Source organism: Mustela nivalis (assembly GCF_964662115.1).
Source record: "Mustela nivalis genome assembly, chromosome: 3".
Taxonomy (NCBI): Eukaryota; Metazoa; Chordata; class Mammalia; order Carnivora; family Mustelidae; genus Mustela; species Mustela nivalis.
The window spans coordinates 86,866,510-86,880,011 of NC_139022.1; the positions used below are offsets into that span (position 1 = coordinate 86,866,510).

At 41.7% G+C, this 13,502-nt stretch overlaps 1 protein-coding gene across 18 annotated transcripts in view; it reads right to left on the bottom strand.

Annotated features, from left to right (window-relative positions):
• Window positions 1-13,502, bottom strand: part of MAST4 (microtubule associated serine/threonine kinase family member 4) — a 548,711-nt gene that overhangs the window by 207,865 nt on the left and 327,344 nt on the right. For 5 of the 18 annotated variants that reach the window (XR_014309533.1, XM_082723007.1, XM_082723008.1 and 2 more), the window contains one exon: window positions 4,152-4,436. The exons of 11 other annotated variants lie outside the window; for them this stretch is intronic. Coding sequence is in view for 6 of the 7 variants with exons in the window: in XM_082723007.1 (XP_082579133.1) it covers window positions 4,328-4,436 (109 nt within the window). In the remaining variant the exon portion in view is untranslated. Of the gene's footprint in view, window positions 1-3,100; window positions 3,501-4,151; window positions 4,437-13,502 lie in introns of those variants that run through there. 2 more of the 18 variants (XM_082723018.1, XM_082723002.1) reach the window with 2 other exon arrangements.

Sequence of the window (13,502 nt, forward strand, 5' to 3'; positions counted from 1 at the left end):
TGGATTTATCAAAGTATGAATCTAATGCTTGTCAATTCCCAATTATTTTTACACGCCAAAAACAAAATTAGAAATAGCCAGATACTCTGGTACCAACTCTTTGGCTGAAGTGAACAGGAGAAATTCCCACGACAGTGCAACGAGATTCTTTTAGAATGTTCCTCTCTACTGGCCATGACCCTACACCGTACCTGGATGTTTGCCTATCTTCGAGAAGGGGTCCTGGATTGGAGCTGTATGTTGTCTGATTCCAGCTGGTTGTGCCCTTTACTGAACAGAGAAATGGCAACGGTGGCTAAAATCAGAGTTGGGCTTATCAAATTCTCATCCGTCCTTGTTTCCCATTATATGGATAATTGAGATGTGGCTGTATTTGTCTTAAACTGAAAGATAAAATTACTGCTCCAAATGCTCCCACTTATTAATAAAATGTCTCCACAACGTTTTTTGTTTTTTGTTTTAATCTTTTAAAACCATTTTCTGGTTTGGCGCCACTACTTAGTAAACTAAGGAACGGATTTCCTTATACATTCAGAGCACGTTCAAAAGCGACCGCTCTTAAACATGCTGTACTTGAACTTAGCAGCTCATTGGAAGACTCTCAGGAATGTCTACTGATACAGACATTATTTAACCTCAGTACAATCTTATCTGTTCCTTTGGGTCTGAAAATAGGCATACATAAGCACTGAAACCACGCCATGGTGCCAAGCTGAGACAGGGATCATACATGCTCCCAAGTGTCTATTTCTATCCTTGAACCAATTTCTACCCTTATATTGAAAAAAAGAAAAAGAAAAAAAGCAACTTACTTCCTCAGAACCTGTAAAGCCATGTATATGCTATCTATACATCAGAAATTTCTGAATAAATTAATGATCCATTAACTTCTGAAATACTTATGCATCTGGTTATCTCATATCCAGAAATCCAGAAAAGTGATTCCTGTTATTGCTAAGTCAGATGGAAAAGTCTGAATTGTATCTACAGAGTATAAAACACGCTGGTGTCATAGCCCATGGCCGCAGTGCCTACAGGACACTCTCTCCTCAAAGGGAAATAGTATTATCTGTGGAAGAAAGTTCAAGAACCACTCCATGTAGCTGGTGTGTTATAAAGTCCCCAAATAATTAAAATAATATACATATTAAATCTGCTTTTAATAAAATCAGTAATTTTTAAGACCCCCCCATTAGAATATTTCTATGTAGTGGTTAGAAAATGAATTTACTCAGAGACTGCAGAATTTGCTTTCTCCATGAATGAATGTAAAATTAACTATGTCTATCTAAGAGGGATTTTACGTTTCAAGGTAAGCAAAATGTTCACAGTAAATTTTATGCTAACACTACAGTGACATTTAATAGTGATCCCTAGTCTACCATGTCAAGCTCCCTGAATGGAGGAGTAATCGATTTTAAATGTGCAGTAACATTCAGAGGCTAGACCCAGGGGGTGTGACCTGATCCAACACAAAATCCAGGGAACCCCCGGGGTTTAGCTGATCCATACGCACTGGGTCATCATTGACAAAGTCATAAAATCTGTGGCCTACCTCGAACTCTCACATTATAGGTAGAACATTTGATACAACTGAGCTTGTCTAGTAAGAAGTTCCTTTCAAGTGTATCCTCTTAAATTGGACAAGATGCTAAAAACAAAAGAACAAGGCATAATGTGGAAGGATGTATACTACGAAGTCTGAAAAAAACGAGTCAGTGGGACAAACAAAAACAGAGGTGAAACAACGCTGGGGTTCATACCCTGGGTCTTAAGCATAAAAACACTGGCATCTGAGCTGTGCATTTCCAGAATGCCAGAGAGAGGTGCCTTGAGTGCACGCCACTGGGTGTGCCATGAGGACGGTGAGGGCTGAACGCTAGGGTGGAGTTAGAGAAGGGCACGGGGCAATGGGCAATGGGGAACTATGGCTTGTATGTCCATTATGAAAAATGCCACAACTAGCAAGAGGGTTCTAAGAGCCCTCTAACTTTTTCTAAGCAAGTACTTGTTAAGAAAAAATCAGTGTAAAATTTGAGAGCAAGGACTGACTAGAAAAGTATTCACATCGCTTCAGAAATGTAGTGTTTTTATTAATTTATTATTAACAGAGTAATAATTTCCCTCATATGATGCATATCCAGGATTTAAGAGGAATAATCAATACTTGGAACTGGACAAAGCACTCTCTTCCTGCAGGTTTTCCCTGGAAGTAATCCAGCACAAAATGACTGGGATTGTATGAAATTTCAGCTAAAATGTAATTTTCTATCTTCACTGGAAGTTAGAAAAAGGGGTATCTCTCTTTCCCTACCAGATTTACATGTGACTGTTTATTATTTTCGGCGTGCCAAGCACAGACTAACTCACAGTTCCTGCATCTTTGACTAACAGATTTAAAATAAAAATTTGCTGACACTTCCTGCATCACAGATGTTTAACTTCTGCGCCACAAATGAGATGTGGGCATTTTCACGGGGCGACATCAAATCAGAAGGCAGTCAGATGAGTTAACGGGTTAAAAAAAAAAAAAAACCAGCTAAGCAAACACAGATCCTCAACTAGGTAAACACTGCATATGCAGTGGCTGGAGACTGCAGAGAGGACTCAAAATGCACTCCAGTTCATTAATATTCTGTTGCACAAATAAAACATGGATCACATCTAATGAACGTTACAAATAACCCTTCTCTTGTACTCTAATCCATTGTCACGTCTCCTGTTATTCAATGCAGACAGAGGCCTTTCTTGAGAAAAAGGCAGCATGGGGATAAACAAACAGTGAGAGAGGAGAAAAAGACAGCTACACCATGGCCTGCTGAGGCATTCTTTCACAATGAGCTGTTAAGATGTTTCCAGCACTGAGGTTTAGTAACTTTACATAGGCAGCAACGCTTCTCCTGACTGCAGTGCAAAATGCAGGGTCTGGCTCTCCCCCTCCGCTGAAAACCAAAAGCCATGCATTTAAGACATGTTCCTCCACCTCACACTGCGGTGCTCTGAGGCTGGCAGTACAAACAAATGCTAAAGAGCTATTGGTTGCAGGAAAGCGGAGTACCATGCAGAAAGCATTAAAATATTAAAGACAGACAATACTTACTCCAAGGTCAGCCCCGGAATCTGCAGCCTTTCCCGCTGGGCTTTCATGCTTGTTGTATGTTACCACACTGTATTGTAACCATGACACACATTCCCTGCCAGCGTCCCGGTGATGACAGAGAGCCAAAACGAACCTCTAGAAAGGACTGGACTAACAATCTCTCTAGGGGGAGGGGGATCCTGCAAGTTTGGGTCCTTCCACCTCTAGCAGTAATCAAGAGATGTCAGCCGCCTTCCTCAGGTTAACAGCGGAGCACACTGCACTGCTTTCGTTAAGGGAATGAGGCTTTCAGCTCTGCATATCAAGTAATTGGTTTCTGATTTTTTTTTTTTTTTTAAAACAAAGTCGCTCCACTCACAGACCCAGTTTTCACCTCAGTGAAATGAAAAGTCCTTTCATCATACAGGCTGGAAAAAAAAATATATATATAAAGCAACAGTATCATACTTGGGAAAGAGTTTATCTCAGCCAACCTCAACTATTTCCCACCTCCCAGGGATGCTCTCAAATAGAATCGGGCCACCGGGAGAAGTTCTGTTGACTCTTCCTTTGGTGGAGTTAACAAAATCACTCAGGTGCCACAAGAAAGACACCGGGAATGGTGCCGAATGAAAACAATTAGATTTTTTTCTATATAAGGCAATCATCAGAAAGAGGAATAAACTAACTGCATTAATTTGGGGGATGCTGAACTCTGATGTGAAGCAAACCCTTGTATGAACAGGCAAAACCCTACGATGGGAAATACCAACTGGAAATGAAAGAGATAGGAGCTTGTGTTTTTATTTTTTGTAAAGTGATTTTTAAGAACACCATGCTACATACTTTACAAAAGCAATCAAATATGAATAAGGAAGTAAAGGGAGAACGTACATTTTGGAAGCCGGAAAGTTTCATCCTGTATTTATTCAAATAACACAATTTTGCACAGTACTCCTAACTAGGGACTAAGTGTACTTCCATTGTTGTGTATGAAGAACATATCTGACTCATTTCTTCTGATGCATTTTAAAATGTTTTAAAATTCAGTCACCACCGGTCTGCTGAGAAGTACTTGATCAAATTAAATTTTATTTTAGCAAGAATTCTCACTCTCAAGCATTGCTGCTGGTCCACACAGCCAATCTGTGATCAAACAACCATGTTTGAGTAGTTACATTTAAAAACTATGAAGTCAGGGGCGCTTGGGTGGCTCGCTGGGTTAAAAGCCTCTGCCTTCGGCTCAGGTCATGATCTCAGGGTCCTGGAATCGAGCCTCACATGGGACTCTCTGCTCATCAGGGAGCTTGCTTCCTCCTCTCTGTCGCCTGCTTGTCTGCCTACTTGTGATCTCCGTCTGTCAAATAAATAAAATCTTTTAAAAAGACAAAAAACAAAAAAAACTACGAAGTCAAATTTCATCATTTCACAGACGAAGAAACTGAAGGCGTACAACTGGTGACAGTGCTAGGGTTAGATGCTGGTGTATTTATTCCCCTATCCCAAAGGCCTTCACTTGCAGGGGTGCCATGTGCAGTTGTTCAGGTTGTGCCCTTCACAAAGGGGCTGAGCGGCGGGGGTGGGGGGGTGGGGGGGATGTGAAGCCTGAAGTCCAGCTTGCTTCCCACCCTGCCAAACCTGCCCTATTGCTCTGGGCTGCTTCCACAACCTCCACCTCCTCCCCACCCCCCATTTTAAACAAAAATACCCTCAGCTTTGCATCCATCTAGAGGGTCACCTGTTTCTAATTGTACCAAAGTTCGTGTGGGCTAGAGAAGATTCATAAAATATTCCCAGAATCCTTCTCTAACCCCTAACCCGCCAACATGCTCCAAGGTATTTGTTAACTAGGTAACGACGTCTCCTACTGTGTGGGCTTACAGAAAACTAACCATATCGACTTCTCAGTGGTAGCAAATCCATACCAGGAACATAGACATTGTGTAGTGATCATAGGGAGGCCATTTTAACTAATATGAAAAGTATAACAATAAGAAATGATAAAGATATAGTAGAAGGGGGATCAACTTTGCTCAGTAAAGTTAGGGAAAGCATGAAAGGAAGCATGGCAAAAGTAGAGTTATGATAAAAAAAAAAAAAAAAAAAGGAAAGAAAGAATTCCACTCTGCCTCCCCAAAAGCTAAATTTTCTGAACTTTTTATTTTCTTAAAATAAACTACTTTAAGAATCACATTAGAGGGGTGCCTGGGTGGCTTAATTGTTAAGCGTCTGCCTTCAGCTCAGGTAGTGATCCAGGGTCCTGGGATCGAGCCCCACATCGGGCTCCCTGCTCAGCGGGAAGCCTGCTTCTCCATCTCCCACTCGCCCTGCTTACATTCCCTCTCTCACTGTGTCTCTCTCTGTCAAATGAATAAGTGAAATCTTAAAAAAAAAAAAAAAGAATCACATTAGAATTTTATTCAAAAGACTTCTCTATACAGATCTTAAGTGAATTTTAGTTCCACATTGTCAATGGACAACAAAATAATTTCCCTTGAATTTATTCTTATTTTAAAAATCCAATACCCAACTCCCCATCTTCCTCTCTGTGCCAAATAAATTCCCATGCCATGTAAAAATATCCAGACTCTCACCATTCTTTCCCCCTGAACCACTCTGATGCAAGGAATGTCCTGCCTGGCTGGATGATTAGAATTTTCTTCTCACTGATCTCTCCACTGCCTCCGTGGCACTCTCTATGCTTTGTGGGATACACAAATTCCAGAGTGATTTTTTTTTCCAGAATAGCACGCCTGTGTTCAAAACACTCCAACAGTTTCTCTCTCACTCTAAGTAAGGCCTAAAAATTCTAGGAAACTTAGCCGAAAAGCCCCAGAAAATCGAGCATGAATAGGAATGACAATGGTAATGTACTAGAACACACCTGAAGTTTAATGCCATGAGTTCAAGGAGAGAATGGAGAAAGGGGGTAAGAAAAGAGTGAAGAAGGGAAGGGGGGGAAGGGAGGGAAGGAAGGACAGATGGACAGACGAAGAGGGAGGGAGGAGGGAGGGAACCAGCCAGTCAGGGCGCCCCTTGGAAGATGCTAGGGAACTACCCCATTCATTGTGAAAACTGGAAAAGGAAAAAAAAAAAATTACTACTTATCCTGATCTCCCTATGGACTGCATTTCATGGGTAAGAAAATGCTTCTCTTTATTCCAACAGGTGAATAGAGAAAGAGTGCTCCAGTTAGAGTACCATTTCTCAAACCCTAATAAATGATTGGATCTAAGCCATGATCATGATGACTGAGTGTTCTGTGCCTCTTGGTGCAACATCTATGATGTAATCCTACGGAAAAAGACACACCACCAGAGGATACAATCAAGCTTCTACATCAAAGTGTCGATTACAGTATACACAGGGACAGAGAGACGTGGTCCGCAAAAGCTCGACTGGAAAAAGTGAAAACCACAACAAAGGACCTGGTATCTTGAACCAAAATGTTCAAGTGGGGACGTGAAAGAGACGGAGGGGTTAAATAATAATGGAGAGACAAATCCATTAATGGCAGCCTATGAACCTGTGTGGGTCCTGATACCAAACACACACATAATCAAATACTTGGAAATAATCAGGGTAACAGACACACACACTGACTGGGTATGTAGTAATATTAACTATTTTAAGAGAATATTGGGATCAGGATCACTTTTCATTTCTTATCTTTCAGAGATACACATAAAAATATTTACAGGTTAAATAAAGTATGCTTTGCTTCAAAATAATCTAGGGAGGGAGAGTAAGATATAATATTAATTAGTAAAAGTAGTGTTACCAATCTGGGTAATGGGCATATGAAGAGTTTGCTACACTGTTCTCTGCAGTACCTGCCTGAAATTTAGCATAATGAAAAAACTGGAGAGTTCTCACCATGCCCACAAAGCTCCATGTGACATGTACACCCCCACCCTTCCTGGCCTCTGTCCTTGAACTCCACTCCTCACTTTCCTTCTGGTACCCCAAAACCACTTCCATCTCACGGCCTCTGCACTGACTGCTCTGTCTGCCACCAACTCTTGTCCCCTGAGTCATCCAAACATCCCATGGAGTGGCTTTTACAACCTCGCTGACCAGGCTTGGAGTTGCAAGCATCCCTTCCACCAACTGTTTCCTTCTCTTTCTGATGTATTTCTCTTCTCGGCACCTGTGACTTGAGACACATTTTAAATTCATTTATTGTCTCTCCTCTACAGGACTGTGGGCTCCAAGAAGTAACTGTGTTCTAACTCCAGTGCCAAGAACAGTCCATTCAGATATTTAATAAATGTCTGCTGACATTAAAATACACTATGAAGGGGCGCCTGGGTGGCTCAGTGTGTTAAAGCCTCTGCCTTCAGCTCAGGGCCCTGGGATCAAGCCCCGCATCGGGCTCTCTGCTCAGTAGGGAGCATGCTTCCCTTCCTCTCTCTCTGCTTGCCTCTCTGCCTACTTGTGATTTCTGTCTGTCAAATAAATAAATAAATAAAAATCTTTTTAAAAAATTAAAATACACTATGAAGATGAAGTAATTGAAACAGTATGGTACTAGCACAAAAATAGACACACAGATGAAGAGAACAGAACAGAGAGCCCCAAAATAAACCCATGCTTATATAGTTAATTAATCTAAGACCAAAGAGGCAAAAATATGCAGTGGGGAAAAGACAAGTCTCTTCAACAAATGCTGCCAGGAACACCGGATAGCAACATGCACAAGAATGAAACAGGATAAGTTTCTATCTCCAAACATGAACATCAATTCAAAATGAATGAAGACCTAAATATGAGACCAGAAATCATAAAATCCCTAGAAGAAAATGACAGTAATTTCTTTGACACTGGTCTTGGCAACATTTTTCTAGATATATTTCCTCAGGCAAGGGCAACCAAAGCAAAATCAAGCTATTGGGATTAACCAAAAGATTTGGACGGTGAAAGAAACCATTAACAAAATGAAAAGGCAACCTACTGAATGTGAGAAAAAATTTGCAAATGATATATGTGATAAGGGAAAATAACTCATACAACAAATAATCTGATTAAAAATATGGGCAGAGGAGGGACGCCTGGGTGGCTCAGTCAGTTAAGTGTCTGCTTTCCGATCACGTCATGATCCCCAGGTCCTGGGATCGAGCCCCACATGGCTCCTTGCTCAGTAGGGAGCCTGCTTCTCCCTCTGTCCCCTCACTCTCCCTGTTTGTGCACATGCACATGGACTCTCTGACACATAAATAAAAACTTTTAAAAAAAATGCAGTGTATATGTCTGTGTTCATACACAACTACACACAGGAATATTACTCAGCCAAAAAAAAAAAAAGCATGAGATCCTGCCATTTTCAAAAACATGGATTGGCTTAGAAGATACAAGGCTAGGTGAAATAATACAAAGAAAGACAAATGCCATATGATTTCATTCATAGGTGAAATTTAAGGAATAGATGGAAAAACAAGAGAAAAACAAAACAAAACAAAATCTTAAATACAGAGAACTGGTAATGGCCAAAGAGGGGGTTGGTGTGGGGTGGTCAAAAATGATAAAGGGGATTAAGAGCAGACGTATCTTGATGAGCAGTGCACAATGTACAGAATCATTGAATTGTTACATTGTACGCATTATACACGTGAAACTAATATAACACTGTATGCTAACTATACCTCAATAAAAAAAGAAAAAAAATCTGAAAAATGAATGAATGAGTCTCCCCATATTGGTACAATTACCAACTAAGGGCACTCACCCTCCTTCTTCTTACAATGACAGCTCTTCACAGTGTTTGATAACTAACCAAACAGTACCAGCAGCTCAGAGAGTGGCATCCAAGAAAGAGGAGAGTCAGGATTTGTTCAGACACCACAGAAAGACCCAGAAAGACCTTTACTGCCTGGAAAGCACACAGCAAGTACTAGGTGCACACTCATTTGTGTGCAGAGAAGGAACCTGTGCTATGTATTGGTAGAATGTGGAGAGGACACTGTTCGAAACTACACGGGAATGACTGAGAAGACATCTACACAACAAGGCTGAAGTTAAGCAGCTTTCTATTGCTACAGGGAGGGAACACCAATGTACACTTAGTGGTGGAAATATGAGTTCTAAAGAAATCCACTGGCATAGTTTAAGGCTGGGTGGTTCTACACACACTCTAGAATGGTAGTTCTCAACCAGGGAGTTCCTCAACCAGGAAATGTCTCCAGACATGTTTGGTTGTCACAACCAGAGAGGAAAGGGCTACAGAGGCCACGGTTGTTGCAAAACATCTCACCATGCACAAAGACAACCCCCACACCAGAATTATCCAAGCACAAGTGAATAGTGTAACTCTAGAAACTCTGTTATAAAGTTAAGGGTCAATTTCTGTAGGACTCTCAGTGTCATTCACTAGATTGAAACATTTTGGTTCTGATTTCACTGGACTTAGTTTTGGGAAAAGAAAAAAAAAAGAGCAGGCATTGTTCACTTATCATCCCCCGTTTCCTTTCTCAGCAATACTGCCAACCTCAGTGTCTGTGGATGCCTCTGTCCTGTTTTCAGGGGGAAAAACTTTTTATAGCCAGAGCCCCAGAAGTATCTGTAAGTCACAGAAACCTAATTAACAGTGTCTCCTGGCCACACTCAGCCAGCAACCTAGATAGGGAATTTTGCAAAGCAAGATGTACGAAATCCTAAGGCAAGAGCATCACTCTCCCTGAATGTTCAACTATTTATACATCCTTAAAAGCTGTGCGTGGTTGAGGAAAACTTTCAGAAAAGATGTATGTTACCTCCTTTCATCACTCATGCAGTCCAGTAAAAATCAGAGCATGTTATGAACATTTTCACTCTCTTAATAGCCAATATTACTCATTTCATCCATTTCATTCAGCACTATATGTGGTGCCAGAATACAGGAGTGGGTAGGACAGGAACCCATCTGTGGAATCCATTTAAGCTGGAGAAAGAAAGTAAGGACACAGATGGAATCATTTCAGATAAGGACGGATACTGCTCAGGTGCCAGCACAGGTGGGATGATGGTCAGTGACCCGGGAGTACACAGTGCCCTTAGATCAGGGTGGGGAAAACAGAGTGATGCGTGAGTTTCAATGGTGGGATGCGAAGGGTGAGGAGACGGCACCAGAGAACGACAGGCAGAGAGAAGAGCAATTGCAAAGCCTCCGAAGCTGGGGACAAGGCTAAGTCATTTAATGGTCATGAAGAAGGTCCTATGTCTGATATGCAGAAATCCAACACATTGTTACTGAGCATTTATATAAACCATGGCATTATAGGATATGCAGAGATGAATCACACCTAAGTCTGGTTCTTAGGGAATGATAACGTTCAGTGTAGCAGGAGGAAGAATAGAATAAAAGTTCAAGTGGGAACAAGTTTTATGTCCTATGGGCCAAGGAGATAAGGAATCTGGTCTCAATGTTAACGGTATCTTTAATAAGTGGAATTAACTCTTCAAGCAGGCCTTTGTGAGACGCAGCTAATGGCTTCTAAAGATTCTCCAACGCTTCATAGAGCAATTTCAGACAACACCACAACGGCGTCTGCGTGTGTTCATTCACTGAGGAACCGAGGTTACGTGCCTCCAGTGAGCACGATACTAGCGAAGCAAGGTGAGTAAGAGAGACCCTGTCCTAGCGGGCCTTGACACATGAAGATCAGGGCAGAGGCATCTTCCACTCCTTGACCCGCTCCTCTCTCCTGCCCTCTCCTGTTCTTGTTCCTTCCCCCACAAAAGTAAGACCCTTTTTCAACAGAGACAGTTCCTCACTGTTATCTACATAATTGGCTGAAGATAGCTTAAGACATAAAAGTCACCCCATCTACCATCTATACCCACTTTCTCAAGAAATGACTGGAGGACGCGCTGCCCCTCAGCGAGGAAGCAAACCGTGTCAGAGAAATGCAGGAGGGGGAAGGGTGATGCACAGAGATGAGTGAAGGGAAGGAGCAGGATGGTGGTCACGATGGTGAGAGGACATCCCCGGAAAACAGCCGTGTGTCAGCCCCGGACAGCGCACAGCCTCGCTGGAAAGGCAACCGTGGCGACACGCTGAGGAAGAGGCTCCAGGGCGGGGGACTTGCAGGTGAGCTGGTGCGGCGGGTAACGCGCAAAGTGCTCACAGAGGTTTTACAGTTGTGTAAAGAGTATGGGAAGGATTCGTGTGGGCTGCATAAAGTCTGAGGGGAGGAACAATACAGAAATTATTTACTCCGAGAGAAACACGGGTATGAAAGAGGGGGAAGAGAATCCGTGGCGAGGAAGAGGAGGAGAAAGAGGAGATGAGGAGGGAGGAGAAGAAAAAAGAAAATTAAAATATTAAAAATATTGGGGTGCCTGAGTGGCTCAGTGGGTTACAGCCTCTGCCTTCAGCTCAGGTCATGATCCCAGGGTCCTGGGATCGAACCCCACATCGGGCTCTCTGCTCAGCAGGGAGCCTGCTTCCTCCTCTCTCTCTGCCTGCCTCTCTGCCTACTTGTGATCTCTGTCTGTCAAATAAATAAATAAAATTTGGAAAAAAATATTAAAAATATTATATATATTTAATATATAAAATATTAAAATATTATAATAAATACAATAAGAAATAAAATAAACAATACACACACACACACAGTGGTAGCAAAATAATGACCCCTCTGAAGATGGCCTAATCCCCAGAATCTGTGTACTGAGCATGGCAAAAGCAACTTTGCCGATGTGATTACATTAGGGTCTTCTGATGAGGAGATTGCTCTGGATTATCTACAAAAGACCCAATGTAATCACGAGGGTCCTTACACAGGAACAGGAGAAGGCAAAAGAGTCAGAGTCAGAGACACAACTGGAGGGAGATCTGAGCCATGCAGCCGGGAGCCAGGAACATGGGTGGCTTCTAGAAGCCGCAAAAGGAAAGGCACAGATTTCCCTCCGAGAACCTGCAGAAAGAATGCAAGCTTTGATTTTAGCCTCCTAGGATCCATTTCAGGCCTCTGAGATCACATGTGTTGTTTTAAGACACCACGTTCATGGTACTTTGTCACAGGAGCAATAGGAAACCAGTACACTATAACCTAAGATGAATGCTGAATATTGATTTAGCCAAAAACACTGTACCATAACAGTGGTCTAACTATTCTGGCAAGTTGGGGGATAGAAAAAGGAGGTAGAAGAGGTTGAATAAGAGCTACATTTCCGTGTTCCATATTAGGAAGTCAATATATAATGTCCAGGTTGATAAAGAGAGCAACAAAACTGCAGAGTTCTGAAATATGGAGAACATCATTTAAAGAAAGAGTTCTGAGAGTTGAAGCTGTTCTCTCAGGGAACCAGGCCTGGACAGTGGGAAGAGTGAGGTAGATTTCTACAGTTTTTCACAAGCCTCAGAGTACTATTTAATTTTTAAAACTATGTATGTACATTATTCCGAAAAGAATAAAATTGAAAGAAGAAAAGATGAGCTATTGTAGATAGCAGTCATCCCTTGCTATATCTCTGGATTTCATCTGACTCCCCTTTACTGAAACACTGTCTCATTTCCTGCGCTTGTCATTTATTATGGAACCAACATGGCCAAGAGCAGAGTTGAGTGTGAATGAAATTGTCTGAGCCCTGGACCAAGCCATGCTTGAAGCCAGACACTGAATCTTTCCAGGGATATGATCCAACAAGTCCCTTTTTTTAGGCCAACGTAGGCTGGATATTCTGTCACTTGAGGTACTAAAGATTATCAAGCAGTACCATAAGGAAATTTTGTTAGGAGTACAAATAATTCCATAAACGTAACCATTTTTATTCCCGTAATATAAGAAAATTAAAACGCTAAACAAAGCCACAGATCCTTCAGTCCTGACTATAAAATGCACTGTAACAGTAATACTACCTATCATGGCCAGAACCTACAACCACCCAAACGCCCATCGACAAGAGAACAGCTATATATACTGCAGCACATTAACTAACAGAACGCCACACAGCAGTGAGCATACATGACCTATAAGTGCATAGCAATGTAGATGAATCCTACAAGCATAACGTTGAGGAAAGCAAAGTTTTACTATCCTGTGGGAATGTAAAACGATGCCGCCAGTGTGGAAAACAGCATGGTGATGCCTCAAAAAACAAAACAGCATCATCCTGTGATTCAGCAATGCCACGTCCGTGTATATATACAAAAGAAATGAAAGCAGAGACTTGGACAAGTATATGGGCACCCATGGTCGTAGCACCATTATTCACAGAAGCCAAAGTTAGGAGCAACCCAGGTGTCCAACAAAAAACCAACATGTAAGCAGAATATGATCTATACACAAAAGGGAAGGAAACTCTGACATATGCTATAACATGGATACAGCTTTAGACATTATGTTAAGAGCAACAAACTAGCCACAAAAGAATACTGTCGGATTTCATTAAATGTGGTACTAAGAAGAGCCAAATTTATAGATGGAAAGTAGTATGGTGC